This window comes from Pyricularia grisea, assembly GCF_004355905.1.
Source record: "Pyricularia grisea strain NI907 chromosome Unknown Pyricularia_grisea_NI907_Scaffold_2, whole genome shotgun sequence".
Taxonomy (NCBI): Eukaryota; Fungi; Ascomycota; class Sordariomycetes; order Magnaporthales; family Pyriculariaceae; genus Pyricularia; species Pyricularia grisea.
The window spans coordinates 3,555,491-3,571,606 of NW_022156717.1; the positions used below are offsets into that span (position 1 = coordinate 3,555,491).

A 16,116-nucleotide genomic window follows, 5' to 3' on the forward strand; every position below is an offset into this window, starting at 1 on the left:
CACATGAATATTCACTTTTTTTGTTCTTTGTCTGTTGGATGGGGGAGGTCGAGACAGACACACGGCAAAGCCATTGACAGAATGCTTAGCTAGCTTGGTTCTCCGCCTTTATTCTAACGTGAAAGCAATAAAGGAAAGAAAATCGGGATGCACCTATGCGGCGGTGTTGAAATGCTTGTGATGATGCATTAGGGTAAGGTAGGCTGGGGGTAACAAACTGCTGGCCTGGCTATACTATTCTTCTTCTCTTTTGCTCTCTCCCCTTCCCACACTTGGTAGGTTGCTTCAGGTAAAGGCGGGTGTCGAACCTGCCTGTAACCCCGCACTTTGCAATTTTATTCTTCTTGGTGCCTGGCACAAAACTACCTTGCCTACCTAGGTAGGTACCTAGGTACCTGGGCTCAGTCAGACACGGAATGGCATGTCGTATCCAATCGCATAATTGACCAATAATATCTTTATGCATTTTATTATGCTCGCCTCGTGATACTTGAAATCTTTTTTTTTTTTTTTTTTTCTGGTTGTGCATTTTGAGATTTATGGTTCGTATAGGTATGCTTTTTTTTTCAATGTTGTGATGCCCGACCATGAAGCGTACCGCACCGTACCGTACCGTACCATGTGGGGGAAGAAAGAAACTTGAAAATAATGACGGGATGGTCGGCAGTGGCTGTGACTGTGACTAGGGGGGTTCATGCTAGCGGCCGCTTGTCACATGGAGAGAGAGACAGAGAAAGGAGAGAAGGTTCATCATCAATCAGAGTTCTGTTCGTCGTCTAACGGGCCGTCAATCCAGATTGCATTAAGCCATTTTGGCAAAAGTCGATTCCGACCAATCAGGCAACTGTGGGGTTGGTAAATCCGGGGGTGGTAGGCTGGGCCTACAAGTATATGTAGTAGAGAGGGGGTGGGCAACCTAGCAAATACCACCACGGCAGTAGTCGTCAGGGTCAGGGGTTTTCAGGGCCCTTGTCTCTTTTGTCTCTTTTCTGATGAGAACAGACGACACTTTAATTATACACACGCCCCCTTTAAATTAACATCAACAAGCGATTGATCCATAAGCGTCAATGCCTTGCCTTATACCATGCTCGTTATGTTCTTTGCGGAGGTTTTTTCTAATATATTTTTTTTCTGGGCATATTCCGTATTGGTACAGAGAAAAGGATGTATTCAGTAGAGCTTAAAAATCGTCCACCCTGGGGGTTTATACTCTTTTATACCAAGTAACAAATCATTGAATGTTGTAATTTTATAAACCAACTAACTCAAATCACTTGCCGCATCTTCGGGCCTTCAACAGCATGTGTTGTTATAGTCTAGAACATGACAACCAACCCCCATTTGGTATGCATATCGTATATCGCCACACTTCGTCAACCTGTGTTCAACAAAGGCTCCCAGACCCAACTCGGCTTCTCAAGGCTAGCCTCGGGTGCTCCTAGTCCATCACACAAATACATTTGTGGTACACTATCCATACACTAACTAACACACAGCACACACACATTTTTTCAGTAATCCAGACCCAACAAAATAAACCAAGACAACCCATCCATCTATCATCCTTCACACCCTCCCTAATGTGGACAACCCATGCAGGAAAATCCTCCCAAAAAGGGTCCCCTACCTTTCTCCTCACGTTACCTATCCATGGCGCACATCCGCGAAAAAGGGGCCGTCAAACCGATGGATATTCTCCGGTTGGACGGTCGAATCACTCACATACTATTCGACAATATAAAAAAAGTCTTCTATCCACTTTGTGGAGCACAAAACAGGCACACTTGCATCAAAAGTCTTTCCCGCTCGCCGTCTACTCCCACTTCAAAATACGTAGTATTGTACACACACATACATACATACGCACACACCACAACCCACCCATACGCACACCGCCTGAGGCGGATCATTCAGTCCTAACAAACTTTTTTTTTCCATGGGTGCTTGTAGAAGTTGACTGTTTGGCCTTTTGCTGTTCTTTCATGGTCCTTTTGGGGCTTCTTCTATGTCTTTCTCCCTTTTTTTGCCTCCTCGCTAAACATGCAAGTTCGTTAGCGACCCTGCGCATCCCCCAGATACACTCTCATATGCTTTTGTCCACCTGACCACATCACACCCACCGAGACGCGCCAATGGGCCCTGATCTGCGAGAGAGAAAAAAAACCAAGAGGAAAAAAAGGTAACCAAAACAAAGGGAAGCATCAGCTTTGGGGGCCAGTTAGGTTAGTTGGCGATCGGGGGAAAAGTCTGGGGAAGCAGCATCGCTGTTTGTTGCCCATACACCTCTTCCCCACCCAAACACACACACACACACACACACACACACATACACACACACACATAGCCACTATCTCCCACCTCCCTTTTTTTATTGTGGCACACCTCTAGGAAGATAGATACGCCCTCCCATCTTTCCAATCTCAGAGTATACAAATATAAGCCACAATGGTCGCGATGGAATAATTTTAGTAAAAGTGGCTGGGCTTTGAAACCAGATCTGAGCAAAGTCTTAGTTTCTGATTTGAGAATTATATGATAGGTGTATCTCCATGTAATCAGTTATGCTGAACGGGCCCAAGATGATGACATGGAATCACGGGTGAGGGGAACTATAGCATAAAAGAACGAGTACCAAAAAAAAAAAAAGAATGCAACAGACGCAGCACAAAATGTAAGCATAAACATGCACCACGGCACGAGTCTAATCCCTTTTTTTTAATTTCGCCTTTAGCTGGACCGGGAAATATGAGCCTCTTTTTTTTTCGAAGCCCTAAAGCCGGCTGTCCAACCGAGGGAGGGGGGAAGAAAAATGAAAAGTAAACCCCCTCTTCCCCTGACGCAAAAATTCCCCATCTCTGAACCCACCCGACGGGATTCGTTCCCGAACAACAGAGATATGTCACTCCTTTTTTTTCGTCTGCATTTTGGAAACTATTTTTTTGGTAATTTCCACAATAGACTGAGCTGTTTCATTTTTTCCCAAAAAAAAAAAAAAAAAATCAAGCCATGTCTTGGATATCAGCATTACTCATAATCCTCAACAAAGACATTCGTGAAAATCTCCCAATGTAGAGATATTGTTTACAAAAAGAGTAACAAAAAAAACACAAAAGTAAATGGAAACTGGTACCGAGGCAAAGCGAAGGACAAATTCAATATCCGGAGTCCGGAATCGTCCTGGTCTGCAAAGTGCGAACAGCCCGATCAGCTTGGCATCCCACACCCACCCAAAAGAAGAAAATGACGATACCCCAAAACCGATCCATGGTCTTGTTTCTTATTCTTTTTTTTTTCTCTCTTTTGTTTGTTTTATCGCCACCGGGTCTCGCTTGCGCTGTCGTCTTTTGTTCACATGACACCTCGGTTGCGTTTACCATTTTCTTGGCCATGATCATCAACCAAGTCCATGACACGAGAGATGGCTTTGTTGCATTGGGAAAAAAAGAACTAGGTAAGGGTAGTTGTTGCTGGTTGTTTGCCACTGGCTTCGTCCATGTAATTATTCCGTTTCCTTCAATGCTGCGTCGTCACTTTATTCTCTACGTCTCCAATTTAAAGAGAACCAGAAACTAGTCTAGATTAAGACTAGACTAGACAAGCTCATATTGTTCCTGAGATTTGGTTATGTACCTAGGTAAGGTATGTATATACGAATACAATTTTTTAAGCGACGTTCAGTAGCCGCCGGTAAACGCTCGTGATTTCGGCCTGTACATTTTTTCCCCCCGAAAGGGTGGAGATCATAAAAACTTTTCTCTTGATTTTTTCCTAAAAGAATGGGAGAGGGATTTGAATGTATGATGACAGGGGAAAAAAAGAAAGTGGTATCATTTAGAAAGAAGATGTGCCGTTATGTATGTATCTCGTTACTCATTTCGGGTATTTTCAACGTCCGCTTACACAAGAACCATGGTATGCCTGTCCATGGAAAGAAAAAAAAAAACCCCCCCAGTGCACTACTGCCACGAGAGTTGACCAGATAGATGACAGTTGTCTTTCCATCTGCACCCCGCGTTCTCCGAATAGTGCACCCCGGAAAATGCCATCTGTACAATGAGGGGGCAAGAATATGAAAGAAAAAGAACGAGAACGAATGTAACAAATGCCGCCTCCAAGCAGAAAAGATCCAAAAAAGAATAACCGGACACGCCCACCAAACCACCCGCCCAGGAACAGTTTTCCCGTCAGTCCAGCTGCAGGTTTTGAGTCGTCCCCCCCAGGGGCGTGTGCATATGTGGTGCTCCCAGCAAGTACCGGCGGCTGCACACCCTTGACAGCTATGCGCTGTCATGCTCAGAACCCCACACTCCAACTTTCCCCTTCCCCATTGTGTGCCGTTTCTGCGGGGTAAGACTGGACGACATCTTTTTTTTTTTCCGTAGAATCAGATGAAATTTTTTGTTGGTAGTACCTAAACAATAGCGCACTAGCTAAAACAATGCGCTAATGGACATAGGGATAGCCGTGGTCCAAGGCTGCGGCCGTCGTGACTGGGATGTCATTTCCCATCATGTTGTAATCCATACTCATCATCATGTTATCGTGAAATCCGTAAGCACCGGCGTCAAATTCGTCGTGCTGTCCCCAGAGCATACCATCCAGATCCCAAAGGCTCTGCTGATCTGAGACCCCCATAATTCCCATAATACTTTCGGGGTCAACTATGCCGATCGGTGACATGTGTGGCATCTCAACGGCAGTATCTGCCGATGGCCCGATGATCAATCTTGGGGAAGTGCGCCCGCCCGGCATTCCCATGTGATGTGATGATGTTGTAGAGTCGGCTGGGCTCTGTGAACGGTGGTGCTGCTGCTGCCTCTGCAGATTGCGTGATGCTTCGTACATGCGAAATACGACCTCGCGACTGCGCCTCGCTGCAAGAGACCAGTCTTCCATTGCATCGAGGAGTTCTAGGACCGTCTCGATCTGCTTGTGCCACTCGGGCACTCGCGCGCTGTTCCACTGCCAAAATACTGATACCAATGGGATCATGGCCGCCTGGTACAGGAACCAGACTGCGTTCCACCCAGACATTTGATTGCGGGTCCATTCCCTGGCAATGTCTTCAATTGTTTGCTGTGCCAGGTCCCTGCAGGTTTCAATGGCTGCAATGTCGTGCTCCGCTGCGTGGGTCGAGCCACTCGAGGCAAGACTCAAGAGCACTGGTCGGTGCAAGAGCATCCGAAGGTTTTGGTATCGCCACTTCATGACACATCGTGCAATGTATAGAGGCTCTGCGCAGGGGTCCGTCGTGCGAAGGAGCCATGGCATGTTGGCGTACCAGTCTACCAGGGCAGCGTCCAAATGGCAACGATCATCTGTCCTTAGTAGCGGCGAGACGGCAAGCATGTCTTGTATTTGGGTTGAGATCTTGCAGAACTTGATGTTCTCGATCATTGGCAGGATGCCTGCATGGTGTGTCGAGTCTCGCGCAGCGTTGATGCCAAATTCGGGCACCCGAATGTTGATAGCAGGGCCCCAGCGACCAAATGATGGTCGACCAATGGTTGTAGTTGCCCATGTGTCCAAACAGAACAAGACCCACCAGGTGCGTCTCCGAGTCTCAGCCACGAGCACATCGCCGGCACTCTGGGTCAGAGACTCTCGGTGGAGACCAAGAGCACTCGCCATCCTGATGGCAGCTCCAAGCACTGCGTTGGCCATGTTGGGGCGGTTAGTGTAGTGCAGGTAGTAGCCACCAATGATTGCAAGAGCTTGTACAGTCTCAATGTGGCTGCTTCCAAAGGCATCCATGGGAAGGTGCTCCATTGCGCGGTTGTAATAGGTGACATGGTTGTAATCATCCGACTTCATGGCAACGATGCTGCCCATGGCGAACACCATGTTGAGGAGAGCTAGCCATGGGGCGTCGAAGCGCTGGCCCTCCAGATAGTCGGCGCGAAAGGTTGTCTCATCCAGCATGGGGATAAAGACGTGAATCCGCTTGAAAAAGGCATCTATCAGTGTCTGGCCCTTCCAGGACCATGGGATCCGCTGGGGGTCCTTGTGGGTGCCAGCCCTCGACTTGGTAGACGGGTAGTTGTGCGGCATCTCGCCAGTGTTGAGCGGCGCCGAGAGAGTGCTCCTCAGTCCAGGCTGAACTTTGAGCATAACCATCAGGGCCGCCTTGATAGATGAAGCTCCAAGGTACGAAGCCTGTCGATCCATGGTGAGGGACAATGCGTTAACATCATCGGCCTCTGCCGGAATGGCATCTCTCTCCCTGCGCTCTTCGTCCCATTCCGCGTCTCTGGATGGCATCTGCTCGAGACTCGAAAGAACCTGGTCTGGCTTGATGAAGAGAGGGGACTGAATGTCGTCACTGAGCGGCGAGGTGTTTAAAGGTGGTGACGGAAGAGCCGCGGCGGTGGTTTCGAGTCCTGGGCGATCGAGCAGATCGAGGAGATCATGACGGGACATGGGCAACAGAGACTGGACATCGTGGTTCGGGTATAGTCTTTTGAGAATGGATCGACATTCCTCTAATGACTGGGAAAGTGCTTCTAGCGTCTTCCTTGATGGGATAACCCGCTGCCTGTGCTTGTCGTAAAAACACCTCTTGGGAGCACGGCTTGATAGGCATTGACCGCAAGGCTGCTGTCCATCACATCGGCTGGAGAATGGAAAATCATGAGGTCAGGTTAGCATGGCCACATTCACACTCTTGTATAAGACAGGTGGTGCCGATCTCACTTACATCTTGCGTCTTTTGCACTCTGCACAGGCGTGAGGTGTGGTGATGCGCTTAGAATTGCTGACTGGGTTGGCAGTTTTTGGACTCCCAGGAGCTTCAGACGTTTGCTTGCGGGGCGTGACTCCTTGAAATGTATGGAACATGCCCTGAGTAGGGACCGGAGATGTTGCCGGCGCCATGCTGACCGGAAGAAAAGAAGAGAGCTTTCAAGCGGGGGAAAATATATGCAATTGATGAAGGGACCTGGGAAGAAGTGGCAAGGCTTGAGGAAGGGCTCTTGAGTAGATACCGAAGCAGGATGGCAGGTATGAACTATGCTTTTTGTTGATAGTTCGTGTTATATACAACGATGTGAGAGATCTAGAGGGACTGCTTGCAGTCGATCAAGTATTCAACAATGTTATATAAGTAGGTCTGTATTGCAATATAGCTTGTTAGAGGGGTGGCGTGATGAAGGGATCAACCCAGACACAAGGGAAATTATGGAAGGAGGATGAGGGTTTATAACTTCAAGATGCGATATTGCTTGACTTGGCTGTCGGGGCTTGGGAGGGCATCTGGAAAGGATGGAAGGGAACAATATCCGATACGACAAGGGTGTTTCCAGTCGAGGTATGGAGAATGTGGAGAAGCAGAGAGCACGATCCCCTGTAATATCTGGGTCCGCTATAACTGCGTGCTAGTTCCAACGGCCCCGCGTTCGACAACGCATGGGGTCGGTCATGCCAGGAACCCAAGACTAATGAGGAAAGGAATCCCCAAAAGTGGCCCGAAGAGGTGTAGAGTACATGAATACGCTCTCGAGGAAAGGCGGGACGCGCAGAGGAACCACATGTACTGTACCTGTATCAAGAAGTGTGTCTATTTACCGTACTGTATATGGTGGGGATAGGGGTGTGGCCATGAGGGACTCTGGACTAATTCAACTTGGTAGGTGCATGGTGATCAATGCCGTGTGGCTTGCCCGAACAGGGAGTGTCTGTGACTACCTTGGGTATGTACCGTGGCTGCTTGCCACTCAGGTACCTTGCCCATACATATACCTTGCTCAGGTAAAAGAAGTGAAGTCAGTGATAGGCCAAGCAAGGTACACGCCAATGTTGAAGACTGCAAGGGAGTTGAGGAAATGTTCCGTTTACAGTAGAACTAGTCTAGAGTAATTAGTCCTGGTCGCAGTAGAAACCCATGAAGCGAACAGACGGATACAAGGATACTGTGGGTAGACGGCCACTCCGCTGTCACCACGGGAATGCCGCAGGGGGAGAAAAAGAAAAGAAAGACCAAGCAGTCATGAAATACTACTGAATGGGTGAAGTGGAATTCGGGGTCCATGCCGATGACTTCTCCCGTAATAATCATGCCCAGCCGCTCAGTGGGTTTTGGCAGCCGAACTCACCTTGGATTTGGTGTATATTTGGGAATGTCAGGTTTTTTTTTTTTTTGTCCCTTGCCGCCCCGGCGTAGCTGCCATAACCCGCGGGTGTTATTAAATGACGGCAGAGCAAGGAGTGCCACGTACCTGAACATACATATTAATAGGACAAGAACAAGAAAATGCAAAGAAAGAGCAGAAGAAAGAGATAGAAAACAGCTGTAAACACAAGTATAGCAGATATCAAATGATGAAACTGTCGCTTAGATGTACAAACGCTTTGACGTTGGCGATTGCCGGCTAGCCCTGGACGAGGAAAAATAAAAGCATCGTGAATATTACGTTGCGGCGAACGATCTGGTGCTGGGGTGTGTGAGAAAGAAGAAGTAAAAAGGTGAGCGAGTGGAGACGATGAACGCCCCTGCAACAAGACAAGATTGGATAGAAAGATGTGGATTCGCTCATGTTCTGCTGTTTCAGAACGCCACCAACGGAAGGAGGTTAAGGTACTTAGCGTTAGGAAGGTACAAAGTGATGTTATGCACTGCACACTTGACACCTAGAGGTTTAGGTAAGGCACGCACATACGCACCTTAGGTTGGGCGCAAGAGCGAAGCGAGGCTCCGTAGTGGCGGGCAGCCTCTGCAGAAGTTGTCGAGTTTGTCCGTCCCCCACAACTTTTTTTGTGTGGGGTAGTAGGCTAAAGTGGGGGATGTCACCTTGCAGACAAAAAAGGCCTTCTGTCCTCCTCTCTTTGTGGACACCTACAGATATTCTACGAGTAAGGACCAAGTACCTAAATCCAACATATACATATCCTTGGTACTCGATCGAAATGCCCCTCATATTATTGATGCATTGAAGAAGTCATATCCATAATCATAATATCACCACTAGTATAGGTATATAGCAGAGAGTGCGGATCCCGGACACAAACTCCTATTGGGCGATCCTGCCCACATCACAACAATACCAGGTAGTAAGCTTGCAAGGAAGTCCGTCCAGAAATGGTCCAAGTCGCGAAGGTGTAGAAGAGAAGCAACTCCAAAACGTTTCAATCACGATAAGTACAGTATACCGGCTACTGACAGGTAAGAAACAGGTACGACCCGAGGGGCAAGGATAAGAAGAAAAGAAAAAGAAAAGAAAAACCACCAAAAAAAAGATATTTTTACAGCGTGAAACGGGCAGCCGTTTTTAATGGGCTGATGGGCTTAGCGGGTGTCTTGCCTCGGATTGAAAAGTGGAGATTAAACGCGTCTGGAAAATCCATGGTTTTATCATAACTGCACGCGTTCTTGCAGCTATTCATTTCCAGTTTTCTTTTTGCCTGCGCATTCATCCTGCGTTAGATCCGGTTGCGATTCCATATTTCCCCTCCTTTTAGGGAAGAATCTCCGAGACTGAAAGGGAACTAAAGTACCTCCTTAGGTAACTTGTACGTGGTAGACACATGCTCAAGATCCCTCTTGACTAGACCGCCGTGTCTCTAGAATATCACTAGGAACCGAAATTGCTTGCACAAGGCTGTAGTATACCGCCTCAGGGCTACCGGTAAACCTAATCGGTTGCCACTCTCGTCACAGCTGGTGAAGAAACGAAACAGAAGAAATAGAAGGGGAAAAAAGCAAAAAATGTCAATGACGAGAGCCCGGGTTCTGGTAGCGAACACAGCACAGCGTTGTAGCGAGCCTGGGGTACATGCAGTAAGCCAGCGCAACCGATGGCGACACAGCATTTTTTCTCTCTCTCTTTCTCTTTCTTTTTTTCTTTCTCCCCTTTCTCCCTAAAAACTCCACCATAGCTTTGGAGCGCGCCTACATACATGCATGTCGCCGCCAGACCAGAGTCCGTCACCGGCTGTTCTCAACTGCCCACCCCTGCTACGGCACATCAAGACATGTCGACGGTTCCCACCTTTATTGGCCCCCATTTGTCCTCGTTAACGTTTTCCCCCCACAGGTCCACATTTCCTTGGCCCGGCAGCAAAGAAGATCAAAGCCTGCAGACGATCTCTTCTGCACCTTGGACGGCCTTAAGCGAGCTTCCTTCTGGCCGTCGAACATGCGCTTAAGCAGTCTGTGATCACCTGGTGACAAGACTTTTTTTTTATTTGTAAGTTTTCTTTGGTCCATAGTGCCCCCGCAGGCGTCTCGTTTGGAAGTTACCTCGAAGATCATGCTCGATGACCGGCCCGAGTGTCATTCGTCGAGCTTTTTTTTTTTTTTTTTTTTCTGGGTGACGCTAAACCCAACCTTGCCGGCCAGACGAAAGAAGGAAGGTATGGAAACCCTGATCGGCAAGCATCATTCCCTTGCCCTGACCAAAACAGACACCAAGACACATGCCTTTCAGGTACCTAACTAGGTTGGCCTCTTCTAGACTGGTAGAAATAGTCTAATCTGCCAGTAACGCCTGCCCAATCCTAGCCAAGTTCTACTTTATGGCTGGTTCAGGCTCGTTTCCTTCGCACCTACCCAGGTAAGGTACCTTGCCTAAGGTAGATACGAAGTAAGTACCATCTTACCTAACTTGACTTTCGGCACCCCAGGCACACAAAGCCGAAGCATTGTGTAAATCAGATAGCCAAGCCAGCCAGGCCTCAACCAAACCGAGCCTGCTGCATGGTAATAAAAGAGTAGATCACCAACGTGACCTGGCTGGCTTACTGGCTTAACAGGGAGGCGATATTGCCATCCAACCTTCGCCAGACTGTTTGCCGCTGACATGCATGGGAGTCTTCAACACGTGCATCTTTGGACATAAGACGGGAAAAAGGAGCAAAATTATTTCGGCTAACAAACCCCTTTCTCAAGAAGAAAATGGCTGAAGATGAACAAACCGAAAAAAGAGAGTAAAAAAAGAAACAGAAAACAATGAAAAGCAAACAGACAAGAAAACAATAATACGTACTGTAGGAAAAAAAACAAGGGCAAATCAGGATTGATTTGCCTCTAATCCCTGGGAGCCAGTACCCGTACCCCTCCTGTCTTGGTCTGAGGCAATCAACTATCAGGGATCTTGCGAGGTTTTCTTAATTGGACCCGGTTATGATATAGGCACTTATAAACATACGTAGTAATAGTTCGGGTTTGGCAACCATTCACACATTAAACATTCCCGTGTCCAAGATTACAGGGGCAACTAAGGCGTTTTCGGGACTGCAGAGACACGTAAATTAATTCTCTGCCGCTCCCAGTGGTTATTGCCTAGGTCCTGTGGCCCTCTCGATGATCGTGATTGCAGCATCCATCAGCCTTGGTCTCCATTTTCTTTTCGGTTGGAATATATCCTCACTTAAGCTTGTGCGTAGTATCCATCACCAAGAATTGATCGGATGTTTCCAACTTTTTTTTTCAATATGACCCGATCAACTCGTTTCTATTCACTTCTTCTGCTTCCTACGACAGGAAGAGGTTGCGAACCATTCTTTCCCTTGCATTTCTTGAAATCCCTCACATAAGCTGCATTAAATCCTGATAATTATGAAGGTACAAAACCTCCGCGGCCAAAATTCCCAAAAATAAGGATCAGATAATCCTAGACGGAATCGTGAACCGCACAAAGAGGGAGTCGCCAACATGGGAATTGACAAAAAAGGGGGGCCAGAAAATACCGCTCCCATGCATCTGCACTGCTTGGCAGCACCTGACCTTACAAACGCGGCCCGCAGCTTTCTTAACGATGATACCTCCCTCCGCCATTCAAGCCGCTGTCCTTTTCTTGAGCTGTTCTTTTCTACTTTGGCCCGTCCAAGAAAAGGGTCCCGCCTTGTTTAATTTAACGCCTTTGCCCAATGATAAACGTCATGGACCTGCTTGCACCCACTCATATTCCTAGGATGTATTACAGCCGAGAGACAGCCGGGAAGCCCACGGGGAGATTTCGTACTGGGGCCCTTTTCAAGCCCCAACCCGTTCCCACTCCATTACTACCACTAGCCAAAGAAGACTAGCCAAAGAAGTATACTATTACTCCTCCCTCACTCATCCTCGTCTCTTGTCCGCTATACTAAGGCCGTCGTTCCTGGCGCCCTCCATTCTTCTGCTCCCCACAAGCAAGCCGGCTCGGCCGAACCGGTTGAACCCTTTTCAGGTACTACACACACCCACTTGCCACGCCTTTTGGATAATAAGATACGCCCCTTCTCCCCTCTTCCTCTCAAATCCCCTTTTTCTCTTTTTTTTTTCTTTTCTTTTAAAAAAAAATCTCACACCCCCTAAAACAAACCCACTCTCGGCTTTCCGTACCGAGTAGCACCTGCAGCCCCAGTGGAGAGTGGCTTCACCAGGCACATCGTCATGATGTATCCATCGCCCGGCCAGATTTCCCGTCAGACCGAAAAAGAAAGCCTGGGGTCCTCCGGGGCTGGCAGGCTGTTGTGTGTGTGTGTGTGTGTGTGTGTGTGTGTGTGTGTGTGTGTGTGTGTGTGTGTGTGTTTTTTTTCTCTCCTTCCCATATTTCCCCATGACCCTCCAATTTTGTTGTTTCCCCCCATAACAAGGTAAAAAGGCTAACTGCAGGATATTCTATATTGCTGTTGTTTCAGCAGACTACGTAGCGTGGCGAGCGTAGCTTTGTGTTGGCTATAGCCCACCCATTTTTATTTTTCTTTTTGATAATCTTTTTGCCTCTCGTCAAACGTCTTCTTGCCGCCGTGCAGACGTCACCAGTAGGTCCTTCTTAATTTCCGCCTCGACACGTTGTGGCTTTCATTAATACAGCTTGGCTTCTCCCTATAACCTGGGTAAACAAGGCAAGATGTGCGCCAAAAAAACAACGTTCATCTGAAGTAATGAGCCGCGGATCAGGGCTTTCTTTCTTTCTTTCTTTCTTTTCTTTTTTCTTTCTCTTTTTTTTGCCTCGTCTCCCAGGTACCGCCCACCCGCTTCAATGGATGCACATGGTCGAATCGGTGGCGGTTATCTCAGACTCGATGTAATAGGTCAGAAGGTGATGGGGAGTATACCGCCCTGGAGTGATATCAGCCTCGCTCGACTAAAAGCTCCGGCACTTGTTTCCCTTGTTCAACCCGCACCACCCCTACACGCATCCATAATTGGGTGCTTGGAACGGGAGCAAGAGTTTGACTTGATCTTGCTCCTCTAATGCCTACATAGTCTGCAATTTCGTCACGCAACATTAGTGACTGACAAAAGATATTGGAATCGTATCAGTGTGCCACTTGTTCAATTTCTTGCTTATTTTACCCCGGACATTGCCCAGTGCGCGGCGTATGGGGCAGGGTATCATTGCCCTCGTGCTCTCCCGGACTGGCGGTCCGGTCTATTCTCCGCATCCAGAAACCACATTACTTGGTCGGAACGGGTGAGCATCGAAGTAAATATCCAGTTGGCCAATGCCCTTGGCGGTGAATGCACGAAAATAGCTCTGGGTAACTGCTCACTTTTGTTATTTCTTAACCTCCCAATGAACCTTAACCTGCGCCTATGCATATTCGTAATATTCCGGGGAAGAAACTCTAGTCTCTGATTAGTCTCTCCAGACCTTTTTTTTCTGACATGTACGTAGCGCAATGCTTCGGTCTCTGGGCCAATTTTACACAACGTGTGGATGCAGTGAGAAATTGTGTCATAAAAGCCCGGATGTGCAAGATCAGTGCCGACAAACGCCCAAATCAGCCAGATTGCGCGGTTTGTTGTCGATGCGACTTTGAGAACAACCTCTCGTCATCAGAGCCCAAATATACCTCTGCGTATCCTCATCAGCCGTACAAGCTGAGCTCGCGTCGAGGACCTCGGGCTCTTGGTGTGCTCCGCCGCTGTCCTGCCCCCCTCCCCACTTTAGAGACGAAGTGTCTGGCAGCGGCTCCCAATCCCGTCAAAGACACATGTGTTGTCGACTGGGATGTATTGCTTTGTAATGATCTTGATCATCTCCTGCGCGACCATGCCGCCCGTCAAGGCCGAGATATTATGAAGCTCTGCGCCTCCCGCCCTGGCAACCTCTTCCGAAACCTCCAATAGCCGCTCATGATCACCCACACTAGGCACACAGTCTTTGATAGCACTCATAATCTGCTCCCTTGTGGCGGTGGGGTCGTGTGCGGTGACGGACAGTGCCAAGTATATTGGGACCAAAGAGAGCGGCATCATGCTCGCCTCGGCGACGGCATCGTTGGCTAGTTCGGCCTCTGTGGCGAGAATTAATATCGAATGGCCGCGAGTACCCCGGTCTTCTAACTTTAATGGTGGCAAAGGGCGCTTAAGTACTTACCCACAACCTTTGCTAGCCGATCACTGTTGGTCCCGTCCTCGGCTGCGTTGATGAGCTTGACGAACGCTGCGTTCTTGCAGAACAGTTCCACCCCTGAAGGATCGACCTCTCCGCCACCAGGGTATGACCGTACAATGTCCAGGACCTCGGCTACATCTTTCCGGGCTTTTGATTTGTAGATGTTTTGAAGGCGGACATATACATTCGACTGTGCCTTCATGTCGGGCACCTTGCCTGGCACAGGTAGACACTTGTTGTTCTCCCAGAACTGTCGTATAGCCGCTGCGATGAGCCAGAAGCCTGTCCTTTCCTCTGTCTATTGTTATGAAGTCAGTGGCTTTTCTCTTGTCTTGGATTCCTAGGTTTCAATCTGAGTCGCATACTTTGTGAGAATCCAGGTATCGGAACACTTCCCTCAAGCCATCTGGTAGCGAAGGTGGCGATATAGTTTTCAGCACCGCAGCAACAGCCTCCTCAAAGTTCTCCTCTGGTCCCGTGGCGTTACCTATCCTTGTCCCCTGTGACACAAGAGTTCTGAATTCTTTTTTCTCTGCGTATGTCGTCGGATAACGCCCATCGTGTGCGTCCCTCCACTGGTCGAGATAGTGGAGCAGGATCGCCACGTACGGCAGGTGACCATGTTCATGATCATCTAGGCTGTCGATATTATGCGTCAGCTCCTTGGCGAACTGCTGCAGCTCTGGCCAAGGTGTAAGCAGTCGCAGGTCGGTGGTGGCGGTCTCATCAGGATGAGTGTCTACTATTGGGAATGCGCCGGGCAGTTTGACCTGAAAGTAAGAGTAGAACCCTGCCGAATGCATGGAGATAAGGGGCGTTTTGTGTTGGCTGCCATAAGTCCAGAGCAGGTCCTTGTCAGCCTCAGTGATGGGGTGGGAATAGATTATCATGGTAAAAGTTGGCGATTTTTCAAGAAGCTGCGCAAGGGTGAGAGCGCCATGCTAAACACTAAAGGTTAGCACATGATCAACCCCTGAAAGTCTGGAAATTGCGGTCGAAGGGATGACATGTACCTCGCTGTTTGGGTGCCATTCTCCATGGACTTCAGGATTAAGCTCAAGCAGCATCTCTGTGCAGCATTGTGCTCTTGACTTGCCCAGTGAATCCTCATCCAGGAAGAAGTTGACTCCCAAATCGGACTCGCACACTGTGGCCGGATCGTAAATGGTAAACTGACCAATGCCTGCCACAGCAATTTCAGGACGTCAGACACGTTAAAAAAAAAAAAAAAAAAAAAGAAATAGCCAATATCCGAAGATTCAGGCAGACAGCTTGCTTCGACATACCGGGCAGCACCAAGTTCTTGAGGGTCTCTACACCAACAGTTCCACCACCAGAGCTGACCAGGAGGATGTTGGCAGACTCAAGAGCCGCTTGACCACTGGCGGCCCAAAGTCGCAGCTGTCTGTCGTACTTCTTCTCCTTTTCGGAGGGCCCATTGAGGACAGGGGGCGTCTGTGTCATGATCACCTCCGTCATGATGGCCGAGGGCCCAGCGGGCGGTGAATTATGATATTTGGGGGGAATTCACAGCTCCTTGCTCTGTTGATGGCAATCAGATTGACTAGTGTCGACGTTGTTTTGTTGCTTCTGACTAGGAAAAATCAAATGCCTAAAGGTAGGTTTTTTACGTAGACAAAGGAATCGTTCTTCCGTTAGCTTGCGTCAAACATCGGCCGAACGTCGCGCCTACAGCTTCTTGGAACCGGGGCTGCCCCACCTCGCGTCAGCGGTACTTCACCGGTCGCCGGCTTGCCGTGCAGGGCAAATGCTCGCTCGAAAGAAAGCTTCA

At 48.5% G+C, this 16,116-nt stretch overlaps 4 protein-coding genes across 4 annotated transcripts; 1 reads left to right on the forward strand and 3 right to left on the reverse strand.

Moving 5' to 3' along the window:
• Nucleotides 1–3,395: 3,395 nt before the first annotated feature.
• Nucleotides 3,396–7,365, reverse strand: PgNI_03650 (uncharacterized protein). Its single transcript, XM_031123704.1, has 2 exons — nucleotides 6,701–7,365; nucleotides 3,396–6,616 (listed from the first exon to the last, which is right to left on the reverse strand). Exons 1-2 carry the CDS (start codon nucleotides 6,874–6,876, stop codon nucleotides 4,447–4,449), a joined length of 2,346 nt encoding a protein of 781 aa, XP_030984759.1. The 5' UTR covers nucleotides 6,877–7,365; the 3' UTR covers nucleotides 3,396–4,446.
• A 294-nt stretch (nucleotides 7,366–7,659) lies between these two features.
• On the reverse strand, nucleotides 7,660–8,529 carry PgNI_03651 (uncharacterized protein; the record flags this gene model as incomplete). Its single annotated transcript, XM_031123705.1, has 3 exons — nucleotides 7,660–7,740; nucleotides 8,094–8,161; nucleotides 8,227–8,529. A coding segment is annotated over one exon (300 nt), but the record flags the coding sequence as incomplete, so codon positions are not given.
• A 1,344-nt stretch (nucleotides 8,530–9,873) lies between these two features.
• On the forward strand, nucleotides 9,874–10,403 carry PgNI_03652 (uncharacterized protein). The gene is made up of 2 exons (XM_031123706.1): nucleotides 9,874–10,184; nucleotides 10,337–10,403. Exon 1 carries the CDS (start codon nucleotides 9,895–9,897, stop codon nucleotides 10,141–10,143), a length of 249 nt encoding a protein of 82 aa, XP_030984757.1. The 5' UTR covers nucleotides 9,874–9,894; the 3' UTR covers nucleotides 10,144–10,184; nucleotides 10,337–10,403.
• Nucleotides 10,404–12,508: 2,105 nt separating this feature from the next.
• Nucleotides 12,509–16,046, reverse strand: PgNI_03653 (uncharacterized protein). Its single transcript, XM_031123707.1, has 6 exons — nucleotides 15,611–16,046; nucleotides 15,338–15,507; nucleotides 14,690–15,265; nucleotides 14,307–14,622; nucleotides 12,813–14,223; nucleotides 12,509–12,729 (listed from the first exon to the last, which is right to left on the reverse strand). Exons 1-5 carry the CDS (start codon nucleotides 15,801–15,803, stop codon nucleotides 13,874–13,876), a joined length of 1,605 nt encoding a protein of 534 aa, XP_030984756.1. The 5' UTR covers nucleotides 15,804–16,046; the 3' UTR covers nucleotides 12,509–12,729; nucleotides 12,813–13,873.
• Nucleotides 16,047–16,116: the final 70 nt, after the last annotated feature.

Excerpts from the sequence above, each read along its gene's own strand:
- PgNI_03650 (XM_031123704.1), bottom strand. The coding sequence starts at position 6,876 with ATGGCGCCGGCAACATCTCCGGTCCCTACTCAGGGCATGTTCCATACA. Across the intron at positions 6,617-6,700 it reads GAGTGCAAAAGACGCAAGAT|CCGATGTGATGGACAGCAGC; the intron begins GTAAGTGAGATC and ends TCCATTCTCCAG.
- PgNI_03652 (XM_031123706.1), top strand. The coding sequence starts at position 9,895 with ATGCATGTCGCCGCCAGACCAGAGTCCGTCACCGGCTGTTCTCAACTG.
- PgNI_03653 (XM_031123707.1), bottom strand. The coding sequence starts at position 15,803 with ATGACGGAGGTGATCATGACACAGACGCCCCCTGTCCTCAATGGGCCC. Across the intron at positions 15,266-15,337 it reads AATGGCACCCAAACAGCGAG|CATGGCGCTCTCACCCTTGC; the intron begins GTACATGTCATC and ends TTTAGTGTTTAG. Across the intron at positions 14,623-14,689 it reads GATACCTGGATTCTCACAAA|ACAGAGGAAAGGACAGGCTT; the intron begins GTATGCGACTCA and ends TCATAACAATAG.